The sequence below is a fragment of the Molossus molossus genome, unplaced genomic scaffold (assembly GCF_014108415.1).
Source record: "Molossus molossus isolate mMolMol1 unplaced genomic scaffold, mMolMol1.p scaffold_m16_p_4, whole genome shotgun sequence".
Taxonomy (NCBI): domain Eukaryota; kingdom Metazoa; phylum Chordata; class Mammalia; order Chiroptera; family Molossidae; genus Molossus; species Molossus molossus.
Genome location: NW_023425377.1, coordinates 19,534,413 through 19,552,799, shown reverse-complemented (window position 1 = coordinate 19,552,799; position 18,387 = coordinate 19,534,413). Strand labels below are relative to the sequence as shown.

The 18,387-nt window shown below is 46.9% G+C and overlaps 1 protein-coding gene across 4 annotated transcripts; it reads left to right on the top strand.

The window, feature by feature from the left end:
* The first annotated feature begins 2,974 nt into the window (after positions 1-2,974).
* Positions 2,975-17,080, top strand: SAP30L (SAP30 like). Of its 4 annotated transcripts, XR_004956470.1 has the most exons (6): positions 3,200-3,839; positions 7,883-8,005; positions 10,201-10,299; positions 11,785-11,959; positions 14,262-14,393; positions 14,484-17,080. XR_004956470.1 is itself a non-coding variant. In XM_036240942.1 (5 exons), exons 1-4 carry the CDS (start codon positions 3,642-3,644, stop codon positions 11,911-11,913), a joined length of 471 nt encoding a protein of 156 aa, XP_036096835.1. In that variant the 5' UTR covers positions 3,200-3,641; the 3' UTR covers positions 11,914-11,959; positions 14,262-17,080. The 4 variants fall into 4 exon arrangements, 3 of the variants coding, with proteins under 3 accessions (XP_036096834.1, XP_036096835.1, XP_036096833.1); XM_036240942.1 differs by having other exon boundaries at positions 10,201-10,221; positions 14,262-17,080; XM_036240940.1 differs by having other exon boundaries at positions 14,262-17,080.
* Positions 17,081-18,387: the final 1,307 nt, after the last annotated feature.

The window sequence follows — 18,387 nt, the reverse complement described above, 5'->3', positions numbered from 1 at the left end:
TGCTAAAGAAGCTGCAGGTAGTGCAGTAGCCTGGTGCTAGATGCAAATGCTGTCTGAAAAAATATCTAAGTGTAAAAATGTAGAGCTCGTCCCCATACTAATCAACCTTGGAACCAACATCACCCACTGACTTGTACAGATACCCAGCTGTATATTCCTTTGTATATGTCTGAGCTCCCCTGCAAGAAAAGATTCTCTTTTAAGACAAGGATTGTTTCATCCTCTTCTGTAGCCAACCTTGAAATGAGTATACATAATATGGTCAATAGCTTACTTTAAATTTCTTTTTCTTTTTTTCTTTATTGATTTTAAAGAGAATGGAAGGGAGAGGGAGAGAGAGATAGAAACACTGATGAGAGAGAACATCGATTGGCTGCCTCCTGCATGCCCACCACTGGGGATCAGGCCCTCTGTCCTAACCAGGGGTGGAACCAGAGACCTCTTGGTGCATGGGTCAACGCTCAACCACTGAACCACACTGGCCAGGCTCAGTAGCTTAGTTTTAAATATATGAACTCTGAGGGAGCACGCCTATTAAACTGTGCTTTTTTCCCACTCATTTATTATTCTAATTTTTTCCTACTGTAAAAACAATAAATATGTATTGGGAAAATGCAAAGGTAGTACAAAAAAAGATATATATCAACCATATTTCTACTACCCAGAAATAACCACTATTAGTACTTTGGTGTATTTCCTATGTACAAATAGTTTTTCTTTTTTCTTGTTTCTTAAAACATAGATGTACATACATTATATCTCATGAGCAGTTTTATAGCCATAACGCATTTCTCCAACTCATCAACTCTTTGTTGAAGAGTCACTGCTGAATTGTTAGATGGAGGAAATGCTTACATTGATGTTGAAACTACCTTAAATGTTGAAAACATCATAAATGACTGCAAAATAGCTCATTCTGAAGATTTCAGATAGTTTACTTAACTACTTCCCTTGTGGAAGTTCTAGGGTATTTTTCCTATTATAAATAATCCCATAACGAACAATGTTGCATTTAAATTTTTCTCTGGTAGGCCGGTTTCCTATAATGGCTGTCCCACATGTGAAATTGCTACTAGAGGGTACAAATACATTTAAGGCCACTGAGGAAAATTTAAGATCACAGGGCATCTGCTTCTAAACAGGGAAACTAGTAGCTTTCCCTTTCTCAACAGGATAGAACTGGAAGCCTCTCCAATGCCAACTAGTGCTACCCAAGTAGGTACATGTGTGCTGACACGTTCATAACCCCATAATTGATGATTAGAGAATTATTGTGCTGACTTGTTTATAGCTCCATAATTGATGATTGGGAAAGTCACTGTGTGCCCTCTAGCTGAACCTGTTTTGTAAAGAATTTAATCAACAGGTTAGAGATGAAAATAAATTGGAATACTCCCTGAACCAAGAAATTGTTGGGAGCCAGCTACGTGTCTGACAGAGTCCACTGAGCCTGGAGGTCTTGAGTCAGAGACTGGGCCTCCTCCACAATCTCAAGGAATTAGACTTGCATTGTGTTTGTGCAGCACACAAGGTACATTGTGTGATCCAATGTACCTTAAAATATCTGGGTGTGCCTGGGTGTGCCTGGGTGTTCCTGTTATCTGCAAGGCAAACTAATTCTATACAGCATTGTTGTAGCCCTGGGCATTATATGAAGAAGATCCTATTTTCTTATATCATTAAACTTTTGCTGTAAGATATAAAAGGCATGTAATAAAGCTTGTGGAGGCTGATCTGTGAAGACTCTGTCACAGGGCTGTTCAGAATCAGACACCAGCCGGCTAATAAACAGCTCTTATTTGGACTTCAGTTCTTTAGTGGTCTTTCTTTGACTCTGTCACATGGGCTCACCCAACACTCCCTGACCCCTCCATGTCCCTCCCCCCACCAAGAAAATGTTACCCAGCCCTAAATGATTGCATGACCTCAGGACCCTAGCTAGCCATTTGAGGCCTTCCACCCTCACTGGTCCCCAAGCTGCCCAGTGGAGAAGTGGCCTGATTGGGGTGCTAGACTACAGATTTCCCTATCGGCCCTTCTGGGTATGTGTGACACCCTAGGCACCGAACTCCAAGCTCAGGGGGTTGGCAGGGCACTGTCACCTCGAAGGTGGACCGGGAAGCTTAAAGCAACAGAAGCTGCAGTTTACAGAGCTCCAGGGTGATTCCAAGACAACCGAAAGCCCTCCCCCACGCCGAGGCTGGCCCTTAATCCTCCGCTCCCAGCATTTTCTCTTTTCTTCCCGCATTTCACCTTGTCCAACCTCCAGACCTTGTCCCGACTTCCGATTCTTCTCAGTAGAGGGATCGGCCAAACTCCCGGGGGTCTCCTTTCTCCCTCCCCTTCTCTCCGCGCGGACCAAGCCGGTCCCCGTCTCCACAGACTAGGGTCTCCGCCACCCTCGAGCATCCTACTACCTTGCAAGACCCGCCATCAGACCTCCACCATCTCCTGTGCGCTTCTTTTCCTGTTTCTCTCCGAGTTTGTCCTCTGTCTTTCCCGCCATGCTGGCTTTCTGTCCAGTTTCACCCACCCTGCCTCCCACCGGTCTGCGGGTCCTCGGGCCCTGGTCCTTCTGTTCTACCCAGTCGGTCCCTCTCCTGACAGTACCTCTATCCCCTTTGGGTCCCCCTCATAGGCCACTCCCCAAGTCAGTCCCTCTGCGCCCCCGCCCACGTCTGTACTTCTGTCCATCCCCGAATGAGATCCTCCGTTCCTGGAGTCTGGCCTTCCGTTCAGCCAGGTCCCTGGTCACCATCTCTCCCAGGGCTGGCACCGTCAGCGGCCCCGTCCCCCTCCCTCAGCCTGGGAACTCTCCCCTCTTCCACTTTCTCTACTTTGAACCCATCCCAGCAGAGTCCAGGAAGTAGCCAGGCGCCGGGGATCGGCGGCTATGAAGCCCAATGGGGAGCGCCAGCGGCGGCAGCGGCCCCGCCCAGAGAGCAAATGCTGCCAATGGCCGAGTGGAGGCGGGACTTCCGCTGTCCCGGGGAGGGCGGGGGGAGCGAACTGTTGTGGTGCGGCGCGTTGGGCGGGCGGCGGCCGGGCGGCCCTGAGGCTGCCGCGGGACTCGGGGCGCAGCCGAGTGGCTGCAGAGGTGGGGCGGGCCGGACGTGCTGCGGGGCCCGAGCGCCGCGGGTTCGAGGCCGGGCCCCGCGCGGGGAGGCCGCGCCACCCCCGGGGAGCTGCCCGGCAGCGAGTTTGCCCAGCAGCCGAAAGAAGGCGGGAGCCGGCGGGGGCCCTCGAAACCCTCTGGCAACCCGGGCCCGGAGTCCCCGGGGAGCTGCCCATTCCTGGGACGCTGTCCCGAACGCCCCCGCCGAAGGGTAACAGTTCCGGGCCCCCGGCAGGAGGAGCCTCCAGGTGACCCCCGGCGGGGCCCTGCGAGCCGCGGGAGTCAACCCCGGGGCCTGGAGCCGGGAGGAAGGGGCTTTCCGGAGACGCGGGGCCGGGGGCCGTAGGATCGGAGCGCGGCGGAGCGGAGCCGGGCCTCCTGGGCACGGGGCAAGGCAGCGCCTGCTCTGGAGACGGACTCTGGGACCCTCGGGTGCGGGGGCCTCAGCCACTGCCCCGCGGGGAGCGCGGCCGCGGAGTGGCCTACAGGGGAGCCTGCCCCGGAGAGGCCGTCCCGGGACGGGGAGATGAACGGCTTCAGCACGGAGGAGGACAGCCGCGAAGGGCCCCCCGCCGCCCCCGCCGCCGCCCCGGGCTACGGCCAGAGCTGCTGCCTCATCGAGGACGGCGAGCGCTGCGTCCGGCCGGCGGGCAACGCCTCCTTCAGCAAGAGGGTCCAGAAGAGCATCTCGCAGAAGAAACTCAAGCTGGACATCGACAAGAGCGTGAGTGCCCCCGTTCCCGGCCGGTCCCCGCGCCCGGCCGCTGCTCCCGAACTACGGGCGGACCCGGGGGCCCTCCCGGTCCTGGGCCTCGCCGAGGAGTGGGACCCGGGATTTCAAAGGCCGCTTCAGCGCTGACCTGCTCTCACTAGGAGTCTGCCCAAATCCCGGAGGTTAGGCGAGGGGCTCCGAGGACCCTTCCTGCCTGGGAAGATGACAAGTTTTTAGCTCGTTTTTTTTGGTTTAGCTATGGGAGCAGGGAGAGGAGGGTTCATTGCGTTGGCCCACGAAGGAGCAAGTATTGGGGAGGTGGTGATGAAGGCACCGGCTCTTCTCCAACTTCTCAGAGCCCTGTTATTCCTTCAGAAAAGGAGAGGTGGCAGTTACTTCCCTCTGCCGCAGCCTCAGCGTCTGCAAAGGGTCACCGAGCTCACTGCTCCGCAGGCAGCTGTAGGGAAACGGGGTTTTCTAGTATGTAGAGAAATAAGGCCAAGACCAGGTCTTGGGAGGCGGTTCTTGCAGTCGAAGTGACTGGGAGGAAGAAAACCCATTTTCTTAGGGGTAACTTCTTTAGAAATGACCAGTAGGAGCAGGTTTTAAACTTGAAGAGAATTGCCCTGTGTTTTGAGCCTAACTATAGGAAAACTTTTCCTGTGATTTCACTTCTTCTAGTTAACAACTCTAAAGATGTGCCTGTTGTCAGTCAATTAGAAACATTTTAGTTTGACATCTGATGCTGCAGCCTCTTGATTAAGAATTGGAAATGAGTTAAGGGGGTATTTAATATTAAAGTAGACCAGTTAACATCCATTCTCTTTTAGGGCCAAAATGTGTCCTGTTTGGGGGAAATCAGAGATTGCTTTTGTTAAACTGAAAGGACTCCCACTTTTCCACTTCGGATTTTACAGTTGAAATTGAGGCTCAGAGATAGGCAGTGGCAAAGTCACATAGCACCTAACAGGCTGGGTAGTTTTTTAACCCCACTATCTGATTTACTTCCAAGCCCCAGGCATAAGCCTTTATTAAGTCTTTAATAAATTAAAAATTGGCCCCATCCTTTTTTCTAGGCTCTTCCCTCCCACCCCCCTTTTTTTTTTTAAGTTCATTTTAATACATTTACAACTCTTGAATGGAAAGATGCTATTTTCAAATGGTTGGGTAGGTTAATGGTTTTCTTATTACAAACCTCTATGAATGAATGAATGAATGAGAGCAAACAACTGGCTAGACACTAAGGTAGTATGGATTAAGTCACATGTTGAAGTGAAATGCTTAATTCTAAGACAGCAATGAATGCAGTTTCTTGAAAACACTGCCTACCTTCTGTGTAGGTTGGGAACCTCTACTTGAGCAGCTTATGATAATAGTATTTTCCAGTTCTTTAAAAATAGAAATTTCCAGTTCTTATAAACCTGTGGGTGCTGTCACATCTGAATGATTGTGCTGCTGTAATTGGGGCTCCATTTACCAGTGACCCCACTGGAAAAACCTGTGTTGAGCCAAGTTGATTGTTTCACACACACTGTCTGGAAGAGAAGCAGCCTAAGCCTGGCACAGGAGTTCTCAAAAGGTAATCTTCTGAAGGAGTAGGGTTTCGAGGAAGAATCGCTCAGTTTGTTTCAAGGTGGTGTTGTAGAGTCATTATTTCTGAAAGGGATTCTATTTCATTCTCACAGGCTTGGGCAGGAATTCAATTCTAAGGAACTGCTGCGTTACAAGAATTTTTAGCTGTTGTAGAAAATGAAGCAAGAAAAATAAACACTAGAGCCCTTGCTACTACCACCCTCCTTCCTCTACCCCATGCCACCCCCAACAAGGCCACTGAGCTCTGAAATTTCTGTAAACCAGTATGTGCTTGAAAATGGTTAAGTAGAAATAATGACCACCTTGTAAACCGGTCTAGTAGAGAGGTGTTTTTTTTTTTTAAATCCTCACCTAAGGATATTTTCCCATTTATCTTCAGATAGAGTGGGAGAGAAGGAGGGAGAGAGAGAGAGAGGTCACATCAATTGGTTACCTCCCACAGGACCCTGACCCGGCCCCAAACCATAACCTAGGTACATGCTCTTGACTGGAACTGAACCTTCCATTCTTCTGTCCACAGCCAACATTCTAACTGCTGAGCCAAACTGGCCAGGGCAGACAGACTTTTTTTATTTTTTATTTTTTAAAATTCTCAACCAAGGATATTTTTCCATATCGATGTGAAAGAGACACATCAGCTGGCTGCCTCCCGCATGACCCAACCAGGGCCAGGGATGAACTGCAACCGAGGTATGTGCCCTTGACTGGAATCAAACCCCCAACTCATTGGTCTGCAGGCTGACGCTTTAACCGCTGAGCCAAACCAGCCAGGGCTAGAGAGACTTTTTAAATAACAGCACCAGAAATCCAACTTGGGCAGTTTAACTCGTTTCATGTAGACATTGGCAGTGTTCTGTAAATTTTTTTTTAAGATATAACATGCTTTCAAACAGTCTTCCAATTGACATATTTCAGCTTTTTTTCTGGAGAAAAGTGGAAGTTGAGAACAGGAAAATGTTGGGGGAGGAAAGGACATGTGTCAGGGCTCAAAAGGCCTGAGTGAGCTTGCCCAGGTCATTGCCCTACTGTGTGGCTTCAGTTCATACCTCTAGAAAATGATTTTAGGGCCAGTGAGGTTGTACTGGTGATTGCTAAGTTTTCTTCCACCTAACATGCCATATTCTAGTGTCTTCACCTGAAACCTAGCCACAGCTTTAGGAAGTCACCTCTTCTCCCTGTTCTCCTACCAAGTCTGTTACTGTGAATTTGAGGAGCACTTCGGCCCCTCAGGGTTTTCTTGTGGAGGTGGCCCTGACGGGCAGCTTCCTGTCAGGGGAGCAGAGTGTGCTGTGAGTGTGCCCTCTTCCCTGATAAAGGCACGGCCAGTAGTGAATACGTCAACTGGGCTGGATCCTTGGGGGCAGTGACGCAGTGCTGTGTCTGAACCGTTGTTTTCTCCATGAAAAGGCCTGAATTGATTGATTCCTATCAGCTAACTTTCTTCTTGAAGAAAAAAAGGAATAAACGCAAATTCAGAAGCCTCTGGAGAACATTTGTGCAACATCTGTTTCAGTGTCAACAGCCCCAAGGCATTTACACAGGCATTCAGTTTCTGTTAGGTTTTTGAATGGCTCCTCCAGTCAACCCTGGACCAACATTCTTAAATAAAAACATATTCTTCACATCTCGGCTGCTGTTGCTGCCTTCACTTACTATTCTGTCTCCAACCTGTATTAGAAAACCAGCAGTAGTATGCAGCTTCTTCTGTGTGGTTCCCCCTTGTGAGAGTTTCTGCCTCTCTCGGCTTCTCTTTGTGGATCAGGTATGAGGTAATGCAATAAATAGAAATTGATGCTCAGAAATAAAGTATTTCAGAGAGTTGTCATCCTCCTACAGTACCTGTTATCAATGTAAAAATGTGTGTCCCATATACCATGACCACAGGTCCCTTTCCTGGTTTTCTAAGTTCACAATGCCTACAGGTCTGAAATGTCATGTCACTCCCAGCTTCCAAAACCTTGGCAGACTGTCTTGTCTGAAGGAAAGTCAAAACTGTTCTGATGTGCACCCCGCCCCCATTTCTCCTTATGCCCCTACATGGGCACCTCCACCTAATACTGCCTGCTCTGGAACTCCTTCACTCACGTCGTCCTTTCGTCTTCATCTGAAACTCTAAGTCTTGGCTCTTCTTTGCACCTGGATGCTTCTTGTCTACCTGCAAATTCTTCTTTCTAGTAAAGGACCTCCCCACAACCATCTCTGCTGTGGGGTCTCTCCTTGCTGAGTCTGGACCATTGGCTTTCAGTGGGGACTTGGTTTCTAATACACTCCCAATGTGATGGCTGGTGTTCTCTTTGTGGGTGTCTTGTTCTGCTGCTCAGTAGTGAACTTCTGAAATTATGGCCTGCACTTTGCTTTTCCTCCTCACTCTCCAGTGCCTTGAAAAGGAGAGAAGCCCATTAATTTGACAGATGCTGTTTCCATGGAATTGGCAACTCTGACTTTAATTTGCTTTCCATCAGGTAAGGCACCTGTATATCTGCGACTTCCACAAAAATTTCATCCAAAGTGTACGAAATAAAAGGAAGAGGAAGACAAGTGACGATGGTGGAGATTCTCCTGAGCACGACACTGACATTCCTGAGGTAACAGTCAAAAAAGTCAGCTTGAGAAAGCTGAAAGCAGGGTTCTAATCTGGTCCTTACCTCTAGCCTGGTCTGCTTTTTTGTGCTAAGAAGTCATTTTAGTGCCTTTGTTTTGCTGTGGTTTACTTGAAAAGTGGATCACAGAAGCTGAGTGGTATTGAATCTGAGAGCTGAATGCTTAGAAACCGACTGGCCTGGCTGCCCCGTCATCTTACAGACAGGCACGGGGACCCGAGGTCACACAGGCAGTTTGGGGGCTCTAGTCCAGTGCCCTTTTCAGTAGGCCGTGCTGCCTTTCTTCAAGGAAACCCTGGCAAATGGTTAAATATAACCACAGTGTCAAGTTTTTTAAAACTTTGCTTTTGTCTTTATAGTTGGGAGACTGAGTTTGTATGTTTCGGAGAAAGTCACTTCCCCTCTGTTTTCTAGGCTGCAAAATGAAGGTGTAAGTTGTCAGTTCATACCAGCTCTGATTTTCTATCACTCTCCCATTTCTGGTCCATGCTTATTCCCAAGGATCCATTCCAAAGTCAGTTATACTGAATCAAGGGTTCTTAACCCTGGCATTATTGACATTTGGGACCTGATAATTCTTTGTTGTGGGGGCTGTCCTGTGAATTGTAGGATGTTTAGCAGCATCCTCATGTTGTATCCATTGGACGCTAGTCACCTCTCCTTGAGTCACGACGATCAAAAAATGTCTGCAGACATTGCCAATGTCCTCACCGGGGTTGGGGGTGGGGAGGCAAAATTGTCCCATGTTAAGAACCAGTGGACTAGATGACGAGACCTAGGCTTCTCATACCAGAAGCCCACCTTTCCTTCAAGTTGACAGTGTCCATTAAACAAGGCTACAGGAAGGAATATTGGATTTTTTCCTGCTTAAATTGTTTTCACTTAAGACTCAGCAAAGAGGAACCGTTTATAGTGTACACTGAATATTTGATGCATGAATATTTCATAAGGCAACTGCCTGTTAGCACTCAGTGAAAATGACTGTAGGAATAGAAAGAGTAGGCAGGCTTTTGTCTGCAGATGAGGAAACCTTTGAAAATATAGTCCTTTCCCTCCGTCCTTCACTATGTCCCCTTTTTTAGCATTGGTTTAATGTAGCTTTCAGTTGCCTTTAGCATTATTTTATTTTATAAAGAAATGAATGTATTCAATTTCTAAATGATTTTCAAACAAAAAAGAAAAAAGGTTTGAGGAATGTTTTGAAAAGAATGAAGGACTTTGGTCCCTCATATTGATCATTCATTTTGTTTTTAAGTGCTCTCCACCTGCCTGAAGCAAGAACATCTCTTTTAGAGGCAGGTAAAGGCAGCCCAACTTTCTGGGCCTTCACTGTTTCATGACTGTGCAGCTTTCCTCTCTTCCTATGTTAGAAGAAAAAGGGGGGGGGTCCTTTCCCCTCTGTTATCCACTCATCTGCAGAGACCCTGACCCTAACCTGCTGATTTGTACACTCGCCACAGTAGCTTTTGAGCTTTCTCTGGAGGGTTGTTAAGGATTCTAACACCTGAAGGTTGAGCTTAGGAACAAAAACTATTTGAGAACAACAGTACTTCCCACTGTTCTTCACACCCCTCTATCCGTCTGCTGCCAAGCTCTGGCCTGTCTTCCCTCAGGATGTCTGTCACTTTACCTTTGCTATCCATGCCTGGTGTCCCCCTCTAAAATCACCACCCCTCCAAAGCTTCACTTCATCATCTCACTTCGGATCATTGCTACAGCATCCCCCTCTGCCTGGCCCCTACCCATCAAACCACTACTAGATCCATATTCCTGCAACATCACCCGGCATGCTACCATCTAGTCTCACTGTGTAACCCTATCAGGATTGCCGATGACTCCCTAGCCCATCTGTTCATCTCCTGGCTTTCTGTGCTCATGACCTTCTCCTCATTCCTACTCTTGCTCTGTTCTTCACCACCTTTCTAAACCCTGCTCTCCTTAGCTTAAGCTTCACTGCCTCCGTCAGCCTTCTGGGACCACCCTTCCCCAGCCAGCACTCTTTTTCCACTGTTATTTTTTTCCTCCCAGCTAGTTATTAGTCCTCAATGGACCATTTTTAAGACTTCTTTGTAGTCCTCTCCACCCCACCCCTATCTAGTGTAGTGCTAGGCACATAGTGGGCTCTCGGTGAGTCGTGGCTGCTCAGGTGATGGATAATGTGTTTCTCCTCTTCTCTCCAGGTTGATCTGTTCCAGCTACAGGTGAACACTCTACGACGTTATAAACGACACTACAAATTGCAGACCAGACCAGGCTTCAATAAGGCCCAGTTAGCAGAAGTAGGTAGACAAAACTGCGCTCTAAAAAGAGAGCCAGCACTGTGCTTTAGATGGTGCCTTGATTCTCCCTGCTGCTCTCTGTGCCTGTTGATCAGAGTCCCCTCCAGAGCTCTGGAAGCAACTTTCTGCTCCCTCCTTTGCACAATTTAGAATCCCACAGCTTTAGACCTAGAAGGCTCTGATTTTCATAAAATAAACTATGGCATAGAGAGAGGATAAGATTTGCTTAAACTCACACAGCAAATTGTTGTGATTCCAAAATTGAGCCTGGAACCTCAGGACTCCTGATTCTAGGTGTGAGTGTTCTTTTGTTTGTTTGAATCTTGTTTTGCAAGATTCTTTGTGGATATGCTCCTTCCTGCATGTGTCAGATTAATCATCCCAGAACCTTCACTCATTTTCTGTTGGAACTATTTTTCTTTGTTTTTTTCCCTTTGATTTCTTCTACTCTGATGTTGGTAATGGAAATATTTTTTTACAATGAATGGAGCCCAAGAAAGTTTTCTTCTGCCCTGAGTTCTTAACATAGTTTGGAGGGTGGGAAATGCTCATCGGCCATTGTTTTAATATGCTGACAGCCTGTCCTGTTGGCACTTGTGTAAGTTCTCTCTCATCCCTCTTTTCTGCCTATTGTGGAAAGTGGAGAAAAGAAAAGTACAATCCTACCATCCAGAGATAACTACTCTGTAGTTCTTTCTCTGACTCTCCTTTTTCAGGCCTAGCCACTCAGTCTCTTCAGAGATTCCCTTAAAGGCTCACAGGCCCCCTGGTTTTTGTCCTTTAGCAGAATCTTGCTGACCCATTGTTTTTTCTTAAACCTCTCCTTCACTAGCATCCAGATAAAACATAGGCACACACAAGCCTTTTCTACTCTAAGATTGCATCACTCATTGCCAGTATTCACCCCCTGTGGAAGAGACAGGATGAGGTGGGGCAAGAGGAATTATGGGTTCCTAAGACTTGTAAAATAAAGCAAAGTTTCAGGAATAGAGAGTAAAGGGTAAATTTTTCTTTAAATCTGCTGTGTCTTTTAAGATGAATTCTTGGGTCACACACTTACATCTGTTCAATAGGCTATTCATTTGACATAATTTTTTAAAAGACACTTTTCTGCCAAGTTCCAGGGCCTGAGAGGTTATGTTAGCAGATGGCCAACCAGAGCAGTCCCAGTCTTTTTGTCCATAGGGATGACCTCGAGATCATGCCATCATGGGCAGTTGGCTGCCATTAAAATAGAACTGCACCTTGGGAGTGTTGAGAGTTAAAGTGCTGCTTTCGAAAGTCTGGAAACACAATCACCTAAACTCCAGGGAAAGAGGGGCAGTCTGAGTTCCGCAGCTCTACAGGGAGTCCTGTAGTGGATGTAACCCCCTCCCTAGCTCTGGCAGCAACTTCTCGTTCCTCTGTTGCACAGTGTAGAATCTGTGGCCCTGATTTATGCTTTTTTGTGTGTGTGTGTGATGTGTCCCCCGCCTTCCCCTGTAGACTGTCAGTCGACACTTCAGGAACATACCTGTGAATGAAAAAGAGACCCTTGCCTACTTCATCTACATGGTGAAGACTAACAAGAGTAGACTGGACCAGAAATCAGAGGGCGGCAAGCAACTTGAATGAGATGAAGCACATCTTCCAGGAATGAAGTATAATGCTTAATGCACAGGTGATATCTGCTACATTTAAGCCCGTAAAGACTTTAAGTTTTATTATAAATAAAGATGTTTGAATGATAAATACTGTAAATCTTTTTGATCAGGCTTATATTCCTGATTCAGCATGTGTATACAAAGACTTTCTTTTAAGGCAACTACTGGGCTGAAAAAAATAAGATCATAAGAAGAATTAAAGAAAAACCATGTATTGCAGCATTCAAAAAAGCATTAAGTCAGTGCTACTGGAAATGAGGGATAACATATTTTGGTAGCCACCTTGTAATCCCACGCTGCCACATGTGAAACGTAGCCCTGTGATAGCAGTAGGGTACAGGGAGTGGTGGGGGTGCATGAGCAGACCCAAGTGTGCTGGGGACGTGGCTGCCCCACCTTGGTGCAGGCTTGCTCACTTATCAGCAGATCAGTTTGACTCTGGTCCCCCTCACCGGCCCTGGGCATTGCCCACAGTAGGCACTCAATCAGAATTTGTTGCTTATTGATCTGTCACTAACAGTGCAGGCCTTGTAACATCTTCACGCCTCTAGTTAATGAGACCTCGGCCATTTCTGTGGTTACTACCTAACTTCTAGAGTACAGAGGAAATCCTGATGAACCAATGAGAGGTTTCAGATCTAACAAGTACTCCAGGACAGTCACATGTGGCCACGCTGCATTTGTGGAGGTTCCAGAGACAGATGCAGAGACTTGCAGGAGATGTGGCCCTTTGCACACCCCTCTACGCTTCACTCTTTGGGGTGAAGTTATGTATTATGACTTCAGCCAGTCTCTTGGGCCATAAATGCTTTGGCAAATAGACATACGTAGTGGTTTGGGGCTCACGTTTTCAGAAGTACTAATCCATAGTTCACAACCAAGAAAGCTGCCAAGAACCATTTGATTTCTGCCCAGAAGTCCAGCTCTGGGATAGAAAGTCTCACTGGCCTCGGTGCCCTAGGACTGGGGGTCAGCGTTTGAGCAATGAAAGTCAGTGCCATCTGATGCTCATTTTTGTGAGTAATTTGCCTCCCTTTTAGGGAGAAAATTGCTAAAATGATTATTTTAAGTATTAATAATTACCTGATTTTTTTTTTTCATGTTCAAAAACTCAGCTTCCTCTATCTAATTATGTGACAGCCAAAGTATCCTTTGAAAACAAAGCTTTATATCCAAAAGTCTGCTTTTGCAAAATTTTCTAATCAGTGTGTTGGGGCATAGGGTATGGACAGGGAATGGGAGAAAAAGAATGGTGTGTGGATGATAATTTCTGACCATCTTGACATACACTGTGGTCAAAAGTATCATTTTCTTACTCGATTTGAAATCTGAGTTCTTTCTTAAGCCTTAAATTCTAAAAGGAACAGTGGACAGCCTGGCCTAGCAGAGAGTTTAATGTCCCACAGATGGCTTAATCTGAGTACCACCACAAAGAAGTCAGAATGGACATCCCCACTGAGCAAGGTGGTGAGTTCAGTTCCTTGGAGCAGAGAACCACGCTCTCTGTGGACTGCGGACAGGACCACCACTCTCCCTGAGACCCAGTGTGTTCCATTACAGCGAATTTCACCAGTGTTCAAAACATAGGTCTAGCAGATTGCAGCCTTTTAAAATATGTATAAATGAATGTACATAGAACATGCCCTAGACCAGTGGTTCTCAACCTTCCTAATGCTGCGACCGTTTAATACAGTTCCTCATGTTGTGGTGACCCCCAACCATAAAATTATTTTCATTGCTTACTTTATAACTGTAATTTTGCTACTGTTATGTCATAGGCGACCCCTGTGAAAGGTTGAGAACCGCTGCTCTAGACTATGAGGGGTCTGCTTTCATACACCTGGCTGTGGATGACATGTCAGGGTGCTCTGAGAGTTTGTCATTCAGATCCGTATAATTTAGACATTGCCTCACTGCTTATAGCTAAAGGATGTTGATGTAAGCATCAAGAAGGCTCAAAGGTGTGTGGCTTATCTAGGTTTCATTCCTGAGAGGCTGAATTGGAAAGGCTTTGATGGCGTCCAACATCAAGCCCCCCTTATCAGGGGACATTTTTTCTCATCAGACTGGAATTTGGGGGCAGCTGGGCCCGTAGATTAAGGCATTGGAAACCTGCTCTCTGAAAATGTCCCTGTCTTATTAAGAAAGAAGGTGAATTTTTCTGATGTTTAAACCAATGATGGATGTGTGGTCACGTCACTGTTTTTCTAACAGCAAATCTGTTTTCCCAGTTGAGAGAGCTAGTGCATTTCTGTAAGAATATGTGAGGTTCGGATCCATCTGTTCAAGTGTGTCTGTAAGAATGTTTTTATTCCAAAGTGAAGCCTGGGGAAACTCCCCCTTCGGCCAGATGATGTGTGTGCTTGATCGCATGCCGTCCTTCCTCTAGAGAGAGCTACTTTTGGAAAGTGGACATTGTGGGTGTCTTTTTCACCTTTGAAGACAAGTCAGGTGAGAGAAAAGATAAAGCTGTTCAAACTTACTTCTGTCCTGTGTGCAGAAGTCTGCTCTGTCATCAGACCACTAAACCACTTGCCTTAGTCTCCTCTGCAGTTTCCGTGGCTTGATCATGGGCAGGAGGCTGCCTGTGCAAATGGCCAGGCCTTCCAACGCAGCTGGGTCTGGCTTCAGGGAGCAGTGAGTTTGAGAAAGCAGTGTTCATCTTGGCTGCCTGCATCTTTATGCCACCTGCCAAGGACTCTTGCGCTTCTCTCCACCTGTGACATCGCAGCATTGCCTTCTCTCCTCTTGGTGCTCCTGGGCAAAACTGGAATTTGAAATAGAACTCATGTTGTACAGTTCCTGCCTCAGTTCGGGCCTGGTGTGGTTCTTCACATGCCCTGAAGGTTGTCACATGGAAATGCCAATATCCTGCTATTTATGTTGCTTCCTTTTAAGGTTTTTTAAAAAAAACAAACTTCTTATTTCAACAAACAAACTCTTGTGTTGGCAACGGCACCTGAAAATGATCACAACTGAATCCCATGAAACATTAAAACTAAGGATTCAAGACTGGTGGTGTAAAATGAAGAGGAATTTCACTTATGTGTTACAGCCTCCAAGTTGCTGGATGTTCCTGTCATGGCAAAATATTCACTGCTCGCCTTCCAGAGACAGATATTAATGACTGCTTGCAGTTGGAATGTTGCCTCTAACCTTGGCATTTCAGCTGTTTATTTTGTGGGTACTTTTTTGTTAATAGCCTACAGGACAACTGCCCGGTGGAAGGGAGAAGGCAGGGAAAGAAGCTTACTCTGGGGGCCTGGTTTACTGAAATAGGCTGTCCCAACCCAGAGTATTTGCTGCACAGAAACCATCTGAAGGCGCTCAGTCATTACAATGACAAGATCTAAAAGTTGGGAAAGGGGCTTTAAGTCATCCCATCCAGTCTCCATGGGTGCTGACATTCTGCCTGTAGCCGTCCCACCAAGGGTTTGAGCAGTCTGGGCTTAAACACCCTGAGGACAGAGAACTCACTACCTCCTGGGGGTATCTGGTTCTATCTTTGTAAACCTCTGGCTTTTCTATGTTCTCTGTAACTTCCATCTGAGTCTGTCCAGTGGGAATCACATGGAAGAAGTTGCTCATCTTGGCCCAGGACCTTATTGCTAGCACGCTCTGTCCGGGGCATAGCAGTTGTCTTTTGAAAAGGTGCAGCTAGCAAATAGACACTGGTGTCCTAACTCCATCCCCCTGAGTATTGGTGCATTTAGCTCCTTGTTGGAGAATGTTGAGGAAACCCCATCCATCAGCCTGGTTGCACTCACTTGTTCTTGCTGAAGGGTGTCAGCAGAGGCGGGGATACTATTGGCCTGATGAAAAAAACCCAAGACAGAGGATGCCTTAGTTCTGTTCGTCCCACAAAAACTGACACTTATGTCACTTAGGAAAAACCTTAGCTAGAAAGGTTGCTGTGTGTGGAGTTTAAAGTTTCCATGGCTGCTGAAGGCTTGCACCTTAAGATTCCTGCAAGTACCTCACACAGCGTTTTTACCAAGAAAACAGCTTAGGAACTTGGGGGAGTGGGGGGACCACATGCCTCAGTGTCAGAGAAGTGCCATATTTTCGAGCTAGAAAGTCCTATATGAATTATCCAATTCACTTTTAGAGATGGGGAAGCTAAAATTCAAAGTCTTGCCTGAGTCACATGCCTTCTCTGGACTAACCTCTCATCCTGCAGCATGACTCAGTCTAAAGTTACCTGCCTCAGGTTCCTGAGACCTTGCAACTGAGCAGAGGTTCCCAAGACCAACCTGCAGAACTCAAGGTTGAGTGAATGATCAGGAAAGCAATCAGCTGAGTTTCGCAAAACGAATGGGAGGGACAAACAGAACTAGCCTATACTTTAACAAGACTAGGGTTCAGAAGTCCTGGCGGGAGGTTTAGTGTTGTCCTAGAATCTAAATTCTCATGAAGTGGTCTTGCTCTATTATCTGTTGGTCAGACTTCTGCCTTTCGGGCTGTGCTCAGAGCTTGTATGATTCAGTTGGCCCTGAATGGACAGACACAGCTCTGTGGCCTTGTGATTTGCAGCCTTCCAGCCTCTGACTGAACTAGATAGTTGACCTGAAGGACAGGTGAGCTCAAGAACATGCCCTGGGAAGCATGGTGCTTTAGGGGTGCCTTTTTATTCCTTTCATTTTATTACCGACTTTCCAAGTTTCTGGTTAGGAAAGGTAAAGGTGATCTGATGTTTTCAGGTAGACTGGGGCAAGGTGGGACCTTTTCTTAAGGTAGAAATGTCTACAGTCAGTTATTTCACCTAGCTTGCATCTTAAACACAAACCCTTCCGTTGCTTTCATTCAATGAATACATCTTTGCCAATGACAGGGTTGTACGGGATCCCTGTTTTACATTTCCGTTATCCGTTATGCCCATCAGAGTGTTGGGGGGTGGGGGGGTTCTTTCCATTTTGTAACTGCCTTATTGAAAAGCAAGTGCCCTTCCATTTCAGGCCTCTTCATATTGTACATGTTTCCTGCCAAACGTGGGGGATCATTTGTATTTTAATTTTGTAGCCTACGGCTCTGTACTGTTGAAAGACTCTGTGGGGTCTCCTTAGTAATGTATGTGACTTTTCATGTTGCAATATCACACAGATGGGACAGCCCGACTTTCGCTCTTAATAAACGGTCTGAATGAGTAACAAGACACGCTCTGTTGTTCTCTTTGAATGTCCACATGGAATTCGGGTACTTTCACTTTTTCATTTGGGCCCTGGCTACATGGTACAGTGATTGATGACAGTGTCTTTCCTCCCAGCTCCAAGTACTAGCTCCTCCACTCCCACACACCGTCCCAGTGCACACTAGTTTCCATCAGGACAGAAATGTGTGCCCTGGGTCTAGACATGCTCTCCCGCTCACTCACATGGTCCAAGGGCCTGAGTCTGTAGCCTGAATGCTGCATAGCAGACCCAACACCCTGGCAAATAGCTTCACTCTCTGGATCTTCAGTTACCCATCTGTAAAGTCAGAGTCCTAAGTAAACAGGATGAAGAACTGCCGATTAAATTATGCAGGAGGCATGCTGCAAACTGGAAAACTCAGGTTCCTTCTAAGGGCAGCCACTACTCAGCTCCAGCCTGGGGCTATCATGTGGGAATGCCAGTTCTGTATGGCCAGTTCTTGCAGTTTGACAAGGGGAGGTGGAAATATCCCAATAATTATGTAAATATCCCAATAATTAACTACCCCCCAAATTATAACAGTTGGCATATCGTCTTGAGTGCTTGTTAGAAAGTTCTGCCCCCCTCACCTGCCAAGCTGTCTACTGAACCGGAATCCACCTTTTAACAAAGCCCCCAGGAGTGACGAGGTTATCTGACAGTCTTACTGGTGGGGGTCCCCAATGCCCTGTGGGATGACTCCCCCGCCCGGCCGAGCCTCAGGCTCGGGTCTTTCACTCAAATCTGTCACTACACCACCAGCACACCTCTGTCCTCAGCAGAATGAAAGGGAAGAAATGCAATGCCTGTTTTTTTATCATATTGACTAGAAGTAATACATGCTAGCTCTAAAACTATAAACAGCATTACGGCTTACAAAGTGTCCTTCCTTCCTTCCTTCCCACCTCCCCCCCCCCTTTCTACTCCCCTGTCAGTAGTGTGGAGGTAACTTTCCAGGAGGCACTTGGGGACAAGGCAGGTGGATGTCTGCTCTCACGGGAATGGGTGATGGGTTGTTGCTGAAGGCTGCCATCGAGGCCCCGAGTTGCTCTCCTTCAGAAAGCAAAGGAAGTTCCGTTTTCATAGCATGTTGCCTCTTCGTTTGAGGCACAACATAAGTCACTGCTTCCCTCCCATCGGCTGCCTCCCATTTCTTTCATGTCGGACCATCGAGAGCTGCCCCTGTTCTCTAACCCATCACACACTGAACCCCGAGAGGTGCTTGATCCCCAAGTTTCCCCAAACAGGCTGACCCCTGCTGAAGCTGACCTCCTTTG